This window comes from Balaenoptera ricei, chromosome X (assembly GCF_028023285.1).
Source record: "Balaenoptera ricei isolate mBalRic1 chromosome X, mBalRic1.hap2, whole genome shotgun sequence".
Taxonomy (NCBI): domain Eukaryota; kingdom Metazoa; phylum Chordata; class Mammalia; order Artiodactyla; family Balaenopteridae; genus Balaenoptera; species Balaenoptera ricei.
The window spans coordinates 63,181,331-63,193,800 of record NC_082660.1 but is presented as its reverse complement, the minus strand read 5'-3'; the positions used below and the strand labels follow the sequence as shown (position 1 = coordinate 63,193,800).

The 12,470-nt window shown below is 36.9% G+C and overlaps 1 protein-coding gene across 1 annotated transcript in view; it reads left to right on the top strand.

The window, feature by feature from the left end:
- Positions 1 to 12,470, top strand: part of TEX11 (testis expressed 11) — a 362,907-nt gene that overhangs the window by 32,669 nt on the left and 317,768 nt on the right. Inside the window, exons 4-5 of the mRNA XM_059910602.1 lie at positions 4,250 to 4,334; positions 8,103 to 8,182. Of these exons, the coding sequence (XP_059766585.1) occupies positions 4,250 to 4,334; positions 8,103 to 8,182 (165 nt within the window). The remainder of the gene's footprint in view (positions 1 to 4,249; positions 4,335 to 8,102; positions 8,183 to 12,470) is intronic.

The following is a 12,470-nucleotide window of genomic DNA, read 5'->3' as shown; positions in this document are numbered from 1 at the left end:
TATATGACAAACCCACAGCCAACCTTGTCCTCAATGGTGAAAAACTGAAACCATTTCCAGTAAGATCAGGAAGAAGACAAGGTTGCCCACTCTCACCACTATTATTCAACATAGGTTTGGAAGTTTTAGCCACAGCAATCAGAGAAGAAAAAGAAATAAAAGGAATCCAAATCAGAAAAGAAGAAATAGAGCTGTGACTGTTTTCAGATGACATGATACTATACATAGAGAATCCTAAAGATGTTACCAGATAACTACTAGAGCTACTCAATGAATTTGGTAAAGTAGCAGGATACAAAATTAATGCACAGAAATCTCTTGCATTCCTATACACTAATGGTGAAATATCTGAAAGTGAAATTAAGAAAACACTCCCATTTACCATTGCAAGAAAAAGAATAAAATACCTAGGAATAAACCTACCTAAGGAGACAAAAGACCTGTATGCAGAAAACTATAAGACACTGATGAAAGAAATTACAGATGATACAAACAGATGGAGAGATATACCATGTTCTTGGATTGGAAGAATCAACATTGTGAAAATGACTATACTACCCAAAGCAATCTACAGATTCAATGCAATCCCTATCAAACTACCAATGGCATTTTTCACAGAACTAGAACAAAAAATTTCACAATTTGTAGGGAAACACAAAAGACCCAGGATAGCCAAAGCAATCTTGAGAAAGAAAAACGGAGCTGGAGGAATCAGGCTTCCTGACTTCAGACTATACTAAAGCTACAGTAATCAAGACGATATGGCACTGGTACAAAAACAGAAATATAGATCGATGGAACAGGATAGAAAGCCCAGAGATAAACCCACGAACATATGGTCACCTTATCTTTGGTAAAAGAGGCAAGCATTTACAGTGGAGAAAAGACAGCCTCTTCAGTAAGTGGTGCTGGGAAAACTGGACAGCTACATGTAAAAGGATGAAATTAGAAAACTTCCTAACACCATACACAAAAATAAACTCAAAATGGATTAAAGACCTAAATGTAAGGCCAGACACTCTCAGACTCTTAGAGGAAAGCATAGGCAGAACACTCTATGACATAAATCACAGCAAGGTCCTTTATGACCCAGCTCCTAGAGCAATGGAAATGAAAGCAAAAGTAAACAAATGAGACCTAATGAAACTTAAAAGCTTTTGCACGCAAAGGAAACCATAAACAAGACGAAAAGACAACCCTGAGAATGGGAGAAAATATTTGCAAATGAAGCAACTGACAAAGGATTAATCTCCACAATTTACAAGCAGCTCATGCAGCTCAATATCAAAAAAACAAACAACCCAATCCAAAAATGGGCAGAAGACCTAAATAGACATTTCTCCAAAGAAGATGTATAGATTGCCAACAAACACATGAAAGAATGCTTAACATCATTAATCATTAGAGAAATGCAAATCAAAACTACAATGCGGGGCTTCCCTTGTGGCGCAGTGGGTGGGAATCTGCCTGCCAATGCAGGGGACACAGGTTTGATCCCTGGCCCGGGAAGATTCCCACATGCCGCGGAGCAACTAAGGCCGTGTGCCACAACTACTGAGACTGCTCTCAAGAGCCCATGCTCTGCAACAAGCGAAGCCACGATAACAAGAAGCCTGCACACCACTCGCTGCAAGTAGAGAAAGCCTGCACACAGAACAAAGACCCAACAGAGCAAAAAAAACCAAAAACAAATAAATAAATTAATTAAAAAAACAAAAACAGGAAACTACAATGTGATATCATCTCACACCGGTCAGAATGGCCATCATCCAAAAATCTACAAACAATAAATGCTGGAGAGGGTGTGGAGAAAGGGGAACCCTCTTGCACTGTTGGTGGGAATGTAAATTGATACAGCCACTATGGAGAACCGTATGGAGGTTCCTTAAAAAACTAAAAATAGAACTACCATACAACCCAGCAATCCAACTACTGGGCATATACCCTGAGAAAACTATGATTCAAAAAGAGTTGTGGCTTCCCTGCTGGCGCAGTGGTTGAGAGTCTGCCTGCCAATGCAGGGGACACGGGTTCGAGCCCTGGTCCAGGAAGATCCCGCATGCCGTGGAGCAGCTAAGCCCGTGCGCCACAACTACTGAAGCCCACATGCCTAGAGCCCGTGCTCTGCAACATGAGAAGCCCACGCACCGCAACGAAGAGTAGCCCCTGCTTGCTGCAACTAGAGAAAGCCTGTGAGCAGCAACGAAGACCTAACGCAACCAAAAATAAATAAATAAATATATTAAAAGAAAAAAAAAAGAACCTAGGGGCAAGATGGGACTAAAGACACAGACCCACTAGAGAATGGACTTGAGGACACGGGGAGGGGGGAGGGTAAGCTGGGACAAAGTGAGAGAGTGGTAGTGTATATGTGGACATATGTACACTACCAAATGTAAAATAGATAGCTAGTGAGAAGCAGTCACATAGCACAGGGAGATCAGCTCGGTGCTATGTGACCAGCTAGAAGGGTGGGATAGGGAGGGTGGGAGGGAGGGAGACGCAAGTGGGAAGAGATATCGGCACATATGTATATGTATAACTGATTCACTTTGTTATAAAGCAGAAACTAACACACCGTTGTAAAGCAATTATATTCCAATAAAAATGTTAAAAAAAAAAGGTATGAACATTTTTTGGCTCCTTTTACATATTGTCAAATTGCTTTCCAAAATACCCAAAATGGCAGCTTTAAGCTGTTTTCCTCTGCATGTTTTATTTTTCTACCTAAATACCATTTGTTCCTCTGGGAAATTTTAAGTCAGATATTAACTCCATGCGCTTTTTTTTTTTTTTTTTTTAAAGAATTTTTAATTTTTTAATTTTTGGCTGTGTTGGGTCTTCGTTTCTGGGAGAGGGCTTTCTCTAGTTGTGGCAAGCGGGGCCCACTCTTCATCGCGGTGCGCGGGCCTCTCACTATCACGGCCTCTCTTGTTGCGGAGCACAGGCTCCAGACGCGCAGGCTCAGTAATTGTGGCTCACGGGCCCAGTTGCTCCGCGGCATGTGGGATCTTCCCAGACCAGGGCTCGAACTCGTGTCCCCTGCATTAGCAGGCAGATTCTCAACCACTGTGCCACCCGGGAAGCCCTCCATGTGCTTTTGATGAAACAAATCAAATAATATTTCATGTGAAAGTCATCATGAGGTCAGCTGTGGCATTGGGATACTGTGTGAGAGAGATGGAGATGAGCATGATAATTAGCTGCAGAATAGTAGTGAAATGATGGCCATGCTAAATAAATAATCCATTTAAAGGGAAGCTCATCAGGGAAATGTGGAATTGTAGGGGGAAAAAGTGGTCTTGAGGAAATAAACTAAAATACAATTGTGCACCGTTATTGTACACAAACTGAGTTTAAAATTTTTTTCCAGTTACTCCTCTTAGTCGTATTACTACCAATATGATTATGATAAGATAATGGTATATAGCTTCTATCATAGTCAGTATAGCACACCCGGGAGACTTAGGCCAGAGCTATGGCATATTGGTCTGAGGTAATAGTAGCACCCAAGAACAACTATTGCCTTCAGAGCTCTCTTGCCAGAAACCAATCTACTGCAAATTTTATTCTTGAGATACTATGAGCTTGATTTACTTTTCCATCCAGTTGACTATGTTCCACCTGATAGATAAAACCAGAAGAAGCTACTAGAATCTTTGCCCCCATAGTCCCTAGAACAGAACATAATAAAACAACAAATCTTATTATTTTAATATGTATTCTGTATTTAGCACTTTGGCAGGTATTATAAGTGCTACATAAATTGAGTGAGATATGATCTTTGATTTCAAGGAGTCTAGTTGGGAAATAAGAGTAACAATAAAAACAAAGAATAAATCATACACAGTAGCATAGTTAATTGCTCAGTTATGTAAAACTTAGTTAATATAGGAATTCAAAGAAGAGAGAGACCAATGAAGACTGTAATGGTTGCTGAAAACTTCATGTATGTTCTTGGCGAGGGTGAATTTGGATTTGAGTTACATAAAGATCATGGGAGGAGGTATATCAGATGAAGCCAACAGTATGAATAAAGGTACACAGGAATGAACAAGTTGTGTTCATGGGACAATAAGATAATTACTCTGTGGGTAAGTTTTTGGGAGAAAAGTTAAAATGGGACTAGATTATGGAGGACCTGTAAATGACTCACAATAGTCACATAAACGTGAAACATGCACGAAAGAAAATACCATTGGAGGTGGACAGTATTTTAAGTGCCTAAGAAAATGTTTCTGTTGTACAGCTTGAAGAAATGGCAGTAAACCTGTGGAACTGGGCAGTTACCAAGAAAACAGCTTTGGGTTTAAGTGAAGAGCAGATCGCTAAAGGTACGTATATGTTTTGTGACTCATGTTATGAGTATTCTTTATTATACATTAGATTGTGTTCCTGCAGTTTAAATAATATTTTGACCTGTTCTTAGATGCAGATTTGTTAAAAGAAAACTAAACAAAACAACCCATAAGCAGTGGTTTCTCAAGCAAACCCTGCCTTGGTTTTGTGGTTTTGCAGAGCTTAGCTCCTTATTAATAGAAATTTAAAAGCGTAACTGCAAGAAATAGTCTGGTGGTGAACAACAGAGATGATTAAAAATGAGGCGGGAAAATGAGAACTTGAAAAATTTCAAAGGACATGGATTATTTCCTTGGAGAAGAGATGATCAGAATCTTCAGGATTCTGAAGAACCATCAAATAGTAGTTTCTCCTCTCCATTAGTAAAATAATGAAAAATGTTGCTATGTGAGGAATTCAGATTAAAAAGTCTATAAAGAATAGTTTCTTCATGAGGTGGGTTAAAGAACATTGGACTGAGTTACTGAGAAAAATTATAGAAGTTTTTTGTCAGAGCAAACAAGGATAACAACAACAAAACAAAACCCCAAAACCATATTCAGCTGCTTAGATGTATTAAATGTGATCTACTGTCTGGCAGAGTTTGAGTGCTTTAGCTAAATGGGCAGGGTCTAGTGTGCTGACAGTTACTGATTTCCAACAAGGATAGGGACAGTTAATGCATTTATGGAAAGTAATATGTCCCATTATAAAGGATACATTGAGGCAACAAACCAAAAGGTGAATCTGTGGAGTGCTTGGCTTGTAGACAAATGAATTTTGTCTGTATGCAACAGATAGAATTTAATATTAAGTATTTATCTTTATGAATATAAACCAAACTGTATACAAGTTCAGTGTATGTATAGGGTAATTAGTGGTTGATATAGTCAATAATATACTTACTTTTTAGCCCACTCCTCTATTAGGATGTTTAGAGAACGGTTCTGTCTCTTTAACTCTCAGATAAATGTTGACATCATTGCTGCTAGAAGCCTTAGATCTTGTAGTTGTGAGGAGGGAAGAGTTGGAAATTCATCTGTGGGAGAAACTTACTACACAGGTGAACTGTGCGATGTTAAAATGCTTTAATTCTAAACTTCTCCCATTCTGCATATCAAGGAACATTGCTCTGGCTGTTTTTCACTGCTTGTCAAATAGTGGGGATTTGGTAGATGAAGTGGGAGCTGCAGCCCTAGGACCTTTCCTAATGTACTTACTCTGCATGTAGCAGTTCTTAGATATTTGGGTGCTTATTATGTGTATAATACTTTTAGGATACAGTGGAAAACAGGGTGTAGTGCAGGAAGCCTCTGATTTTAAAAAGTTTTATTCTCAAAATCTGTTGATTGGAAGATATTTTGTCTCAAAAACAAATTCATTGTGCCTGGATTGTGTTGTGTTCAAAACGTCATTAAGATTTATGCACTACAATTTATTATTATTGGGAAGAATTATGGAACAATGAACAGAAATAGGAAAGGCAGAAGTAGTGGAATGACTCTTAAACTTTAGTTTTAGACCTGTTGTATTTGAGGTGACAATAAGGTTGGAGATGTGAGGCTGGAGCTTGTGAGAAAGGTCAGGCTGCCTGTAGATTTGATGGTTATTCACATGGAGATGACTGTTGAAGCCACAAGAATTGTTGAGTTCTCTGAGGGAGAAAATAAAGAGCAGTGGTTCTTAGATACTGATATAAATGAGAGTCACCTGTGGAGCCTTTTAAAATACAGATGCCCAGGCTCCACCATTGGAGGTTTTGATTTGGGGGGTTTAGGATGAAACCTGGGCATGTCTGTAATTTGAAAAAATTTCTCAGGAATTCTCATGCATACCAAATATTAAGAACCAATGGTGTTGAGAGAACAGAGTACTGAGATTTTAACCTTAATTCTTCCAGTTAAGGACTGGGAAGAAAAAGAGCAAGGATAGGAGACCACAAGTAACAGTCAAAATATTCTAGAGGAGACTCACTACCCACTTATTGAGTACATACTCTTTTATAGGGTTGTCATACCATGTTATGGCAGGCAGTAGGTGAAAGGGACAAGGTAAGACTCCAGAGCAAAAATACCAGGCATACATTATGCTTGCGGATTTAGGAAGGAATGGGTTAAAGCTAAATAAACAGTAAAAATAAAGAATTCACAAATGCCAGAGGATGCAAATCTATATGTTGCTTAAAGTCAATTCAGATATCAAGCTGTGGGCACTGATGGAGCAGAGTAAGGCAGATGCAAGGAGTCAGTCAGCAAGCACCTAACCAAGATGTTTATAGTATAGAGGGGCCAAGAACAGGCTGATGAGAAGACAAGGGTAGAGCAACAGCAACAAAGAAAACATCTTTATACTGAAGTAGCATTCTGTCTGAGCCTCAGGTGCCTTTGGCCTGAAGGCTTATTGGTGATAACTATACACAGCTGGATCAAGAATGTGGGGCTGGAGCAAAGTTCTTAGACTAAGACATTTCCCACAGAGGGACACTGCTCAATGCTGAACCAGGATAGAGTGAGGCACAGGAAGTAGTAGTTTTCAAAAAGGTTATTATGATCATTGTGAAATGTTGCTGTGAAGTCAGGGAAGGTGATCTTTGGGAGTGCAGCTTTAGTAAAGTGGTAAGGATGTAAAACAGATTGCAGGGCATTAAGGAGACGAGGGAATAGCAATAAAACAGATAGTAGGTCATTCAGTTCAAGAAGTTTGACAATGAGAGGAAGAGGAGAAATGGGAGGGAAGCTTGAAGCACAGTGGGGTTAGCTGAATTTTTTCAAGGAAGGGAGATGGATATATTTGAAGGTAGAGGGGAAGGAGTAAGTTGAGAGGGAAGCACTGAAGAAATCTTTGGAGAGGGAAAATAATTGAGATCAGGGTCCTTGAGAGTACGGAAGAATTAGTAAACTTTGAAAAAAATAAAGGAAACATTTTCAAAACTGGAAATGCAGGACAATGTAAATATATGTTTAGAAATTATTTTACTGAAAGTTTTTTTCCCAGAAACAAATTAAATTTGTTGAGGGATGAATAAATTTTACATTTTATAATGGTTAATAAAAATTTGACTACTTCAATTACCCGTAATTTAAGCTGGGCAAATCTTCTCTTTTTCATTGGAATATTAATTAAAAATGGTATTAGCATAGGTAGAATGGCTGCTGAGATTTAATAACATCAAGGCAACTAGTTCAGTTATATGTGAAGTCATCTTTAAAAAATTGGGTATGTTTTATGATGAAAGAAACCACACAACTAAAGAGGTTACAATTATTCAAACTTTCCTACTTTCAGGGTAAATGAACTGTATAATGAAGATATCTGTATTTTCTAAGTTATGCTTCAAGAACTTTTACCTCATCTGCAGAAAATATATTTAGACAGTTTCACATTTTAGGAGAATAATCTTAAACCATTCTGATGTTCATAAATTTTGTCAGATGTTGAATAGCTTTAGATTCCAGTTCTACTTAGAATTACTTTGCTGCCAGCATGGTACATACAAGAGCATCATGTGAGTCTTTGGGATTTAAGACAGGCAGAAATTAAAATTTGAAAATTAGATATCTGTCTGACTAAAGCATTAAGCACGTGATTAATTTGGTGATTTTCAGGTCATTTACTTTTGATAATTGATTTTTTAAAAAGACCTTTAAAGTTCTTATTTTTAACAACAAAAGTGGTTTCACTTCACTCCTCTTTTCTCTTTATGTGTGTGTATAAAAGGGGAATGAATGTTTTGTGTTTATGGGTATCTAATTACTGTTTTGCAGTACAGCATGTTGCTTGCAAGTTGGAGTGTATGTGTGAAGGCTCAGCTGCTTCAGAAGAAGCTATTCGAAGACAAATTTTGGTAAGTCCTAATTAAATCAGGAGAAAGTGCAGATGCGGTGAGAGAGTCATTACTCCTGTGTAGATGGTTGAAGTTAGTGTAAAGCTGGAAAGGGGTTATATCCTTTAGTTCTAGCAATGTTACTTTTATAATAATTATATCTATTACAATTAAAGGTCTCAACAGTACTGTAGTTGTTATTACAGTGATTCAGTGGACTAAATATTGAACTTATAATTCAGGATTTATGAAAATAAGGAAAGTAATAAAAAGTAATAGTTTTCTGCTCCATCCCTTTCTACCCCCTGTCTTGCTCCCTAGAGGCAAGTATGTTTTTTTAGTGGAAAATATTTTTCCTAGTGTTTTATAACAATATTTTATTGAAAAGCTCAAATGTACACATGAAGCAGAAAAGATAGTATGATTCCCCTATTTACCTATCACTCAGCTAGAGTAATCATCAACTCATGACCACTCTTGTTTCTTCTATATCTCCTGTAACAGCAAACCCCTGGCCCCATGGATTATTTTGAAATAAATCCAAAAAAGCATTATTTTGCCCATAAATATTTCAGTACATGTCTCTAAAAGACCGGATATCTTTTTTGTTCAAACCCAATACCCATTATCATACCTGATAAAATTTAATAAAGATTTTTCTAAAATCATCAAATATCCAGTCTTCCCTCCCCCAACCCTTCCCACTTACCTCCCCCCCCTTCTTTCCAGTTGGTTTTTTAGAATCAGGATTAAAGTCCACACCTTGTATTTTGTTAATATGTTCTATAGTTTACTTAAATTCTGGATTCTGATAACTGCATCCTTATGGTGTTATTTAATGTAGTACTTTGTCCTCTGTTTTTCCTGTAAACTGGTAGTTAGATTTAGAAACTTGATCTGATTCAGGTTCATTTTTGTCAAGAATTAATTCATAGGCGGTATGGTGTACTTCCATCAGGAGGCACTAATGACTACTTGTCTCTTTTCTGTTGTGTTAGTGTCCTTTGATGATTATTGTCCCCAGATCCATTATTTCTGTGGGGGTCTGCATATTCTAATTCTGTAGTTATTTTGTTTATTAACTGGAATAGAGAGAAACTTTTATCAACTATTTGGTTACTCTGAAGTATATATCATATAAGAAAGTCCTGACTCTTCCCCTTTATTTAACAGTTTTCAGAATAATGAGTTGGTTCTGTAACATCCTTAAATGATGACTAAGTGGGTTTTTTTAAAAAAGAGTATTACTGTGAACTCATGGATTTTAACATATTTAATGACTTTCAATCCATTGTAGTTATTATTCTTATTGAAGCACAATGTCCTATTTTGGGCTGGAAGGAGCCTCTTTAAGTGATTCTGAGTCCTTTTGGCACGACCTCAGCAGTCTTTAATAGTTTCATTTGGTTTCTGATATGACAAGATATCCAGGCTTATCTTGTATAGTTCCTACCCTAGACCTGGAATCAGCCATTCCTCTAAGGAGCCCTGTTTTCTTTTAGTGGAGAACGTTGTTTAGAACCCACAGTCTGGACGTCACAAATGCTCATCACTATTGCATTGGTTATGGTTTCTAGACCTTTTTAGTGGACAGAGCTATGACATATATATTTTTTTAAGAGAGAAAGTATATAATGAGTTCATACTAATATTTCCAATTGATATTTAGGATTATAGGGGTTTACTTAGCTTCTTGATTTTATATTTGTGTGTCTTTGGTGCTAAAAATCTTGGTGGCTAACATTAAAGTAATGAATAACCTCTTTTATCCTAGAAAATGTATTTTTATAACAGTTTCAGGATATAGCAATATCGATATTATTACAAAGAATGATTTCTAAAAACGTTTAGGAATTTTTTTGCACTTTTATTCTTAACATATATCTCACTAGGGATGTACAGTCAAAATATTGTTTTAATATTATTAAAATATCTTAAAATTACCTGAAATAATTCCTTTCCCTATGATTAAGCTATCGACTTGATACATAGTTAGGTTTATTTGCTTCTGCTTGCTTTTGATTTTTGTGATTGCTCCCACTTACCCATTGGGATTGAATTTTGTTTTATTTTATTATTTATTTATGGCTGCATTGGGCCTTCGTTGCTGCACCCGGGCTTTCTCTAGTTGTGGTGAGCAGGGGCTACTCTTGTTGCAGTGCCTGGACTTCTCATCGCGGTGGCTTCTCTTGTTGCGGAGCACGAGCTCTAGGCACGTGGGCTTCAGTAGTTGCAGCACGTGGGCTCAGTAGTTGCGGAACATGGGCCCTAGGGTGCGTGGGCTTCAGTAGTTGTGGCTTGTGGGCTCAGTAGTTGTGGTGCATGGGCTTAGTTGCTCTGCGGCATGTGGGCTCTTCCCGGACTAGGGATCAAACCCGTGTCCCCTGAATTGCCAGGCGGATTCTTAACCACTGCACCACCAGGGAAGTCCCTGAATTTTGTTTTATAATTATGTAAAATATTGACATGGTTCTGAAGTCAAGTCAAATCTAAAGGAAGTATATTCAGAGAAGCCTAGCTTCTATCTCTGTCCTCTTTACTCTGTTCCCTCCCTTCTCCTGTCGGTAACTATTTTGTTTATTTTATTGTTTATCCTTTTGATATGTGTGTATGTATGCATGTATGTATGTATATATGTATTTTATTGAAGTATAGTTAATTTACAATACTAGTTTCATGTGTACAACATAGTGATTCAATATTTTTATAGATTATACTCCATTTAAAGTTATTTCAAAATAATGGCTATATTTCCCTGTGCTGTACCATATACCCTTGTTGCTTATTTATTTTATACATAGTAGTTTGCATCTCTAAACCCCCAACCCCTTTCTTGTCCTTTCTTCCTTCCCTCTCCCCACTGGTAACCACTAGTTTGTTCTCTGTATCTGTGAGTTTGTTTCTGTTTTGTTATATATATTTGTTTGTCTTATTAACCTTTTAGATTCCACATATAAGTGATAACATAGATTATTTGTCTTTCTCTCCTTTTGTTTTTTTTTGAAACTTAAAAATATTTATTAATTCATTTATAATAACAATAATCAATGTATTACGTGTCAGCATAAATCACATTTTTAACAGAAAATATCTATATTTTCTAAAACGAGAAAATATATGAGAAGGGTGACATTGTTTTGCATTAAGTTCTTTTTACATAAAGTTACATCTTTTTTTTTTTATTCAAACAGAAAGTCACAAAAATTATCATCCTCATCAGTTCACTCAGTCCTATGTAATTAATTTTTTTTTTCATCTTGATCTTTTGTTAGCACTTTTATGAATTCAGTTTTCCATTAGAGTTCAGAAAATGCTTATTCATTCAGTTCAGCAGTATAGTGAGTTACCAGAAACCTGGACTTATCAGAGTCTTCTCCATGAATTCCTTGAAGATGAAACCTTTTATAGGAACATTTTTGCAAAAGAATCAGAGTACATGCAGAACTGTCTGTAAATGACAAAAGACTTAAAAATGACTACGGTTAAAGATTTGATGAAAGTTCATAATAATGCAATTGACAAGGAAATTTAGTTATTTCTGAGATATACATTTTAAAGTAATAACTAGAATTATGACTTATAACATTATACCAGAACATATAAGATTTCTAGGAATTTCACGTGATATCTGGAACATTTATATTAACATATTTCCATACAAATAACCCAAAGAAAGTTTAGTATTAGTTTTTTTAAAATTTAATTTTATTTATTTTTTTATACAGCAGCTTATTAGTCATCAATTTTATACACATCAGTGTATACATGTCAATCCCAATCGCCCAATTCATCACACCACCATCCCCACCCCACCGCGGCTTTCCGCCCTTGGTGTCCATACGTTTGTTCTCTACATCTGTGTCTCAACTTCTGCCCTGCAAACCGGTTCATCTGTACCATTTTTCTAGGTTCCACATGCATGTGTTAATATACGATATTTATTTTTCTCTTTCTGACTTACTTCGCTCTGTATGACAGTCTCTGGATCCATCCACGTCTCAACAAATGACTCAACTTCATTCCTTTTTATGGCTGAGTAATATTCCATTGTATATATGTACCACAACTTCTTTATCCATTCATCTGTCGATGGGCATTTAGGTTGCTTCCATGACCTGGCTATTGTAAATAGTGCTGCAATGAACATTGGGGTGCATGTGTCTTTTTGAATTACGGTTTTCTCTGGGTATATGCCCAATAGTGGGATTGCTGGATCATATGGTAATTCTATTTTTAGTTTTTTTTAAGAAACCTCCATACTGTTCTCCATAGTGGCTGTATCAATTTACATTCCCACCACAGTGCAAGA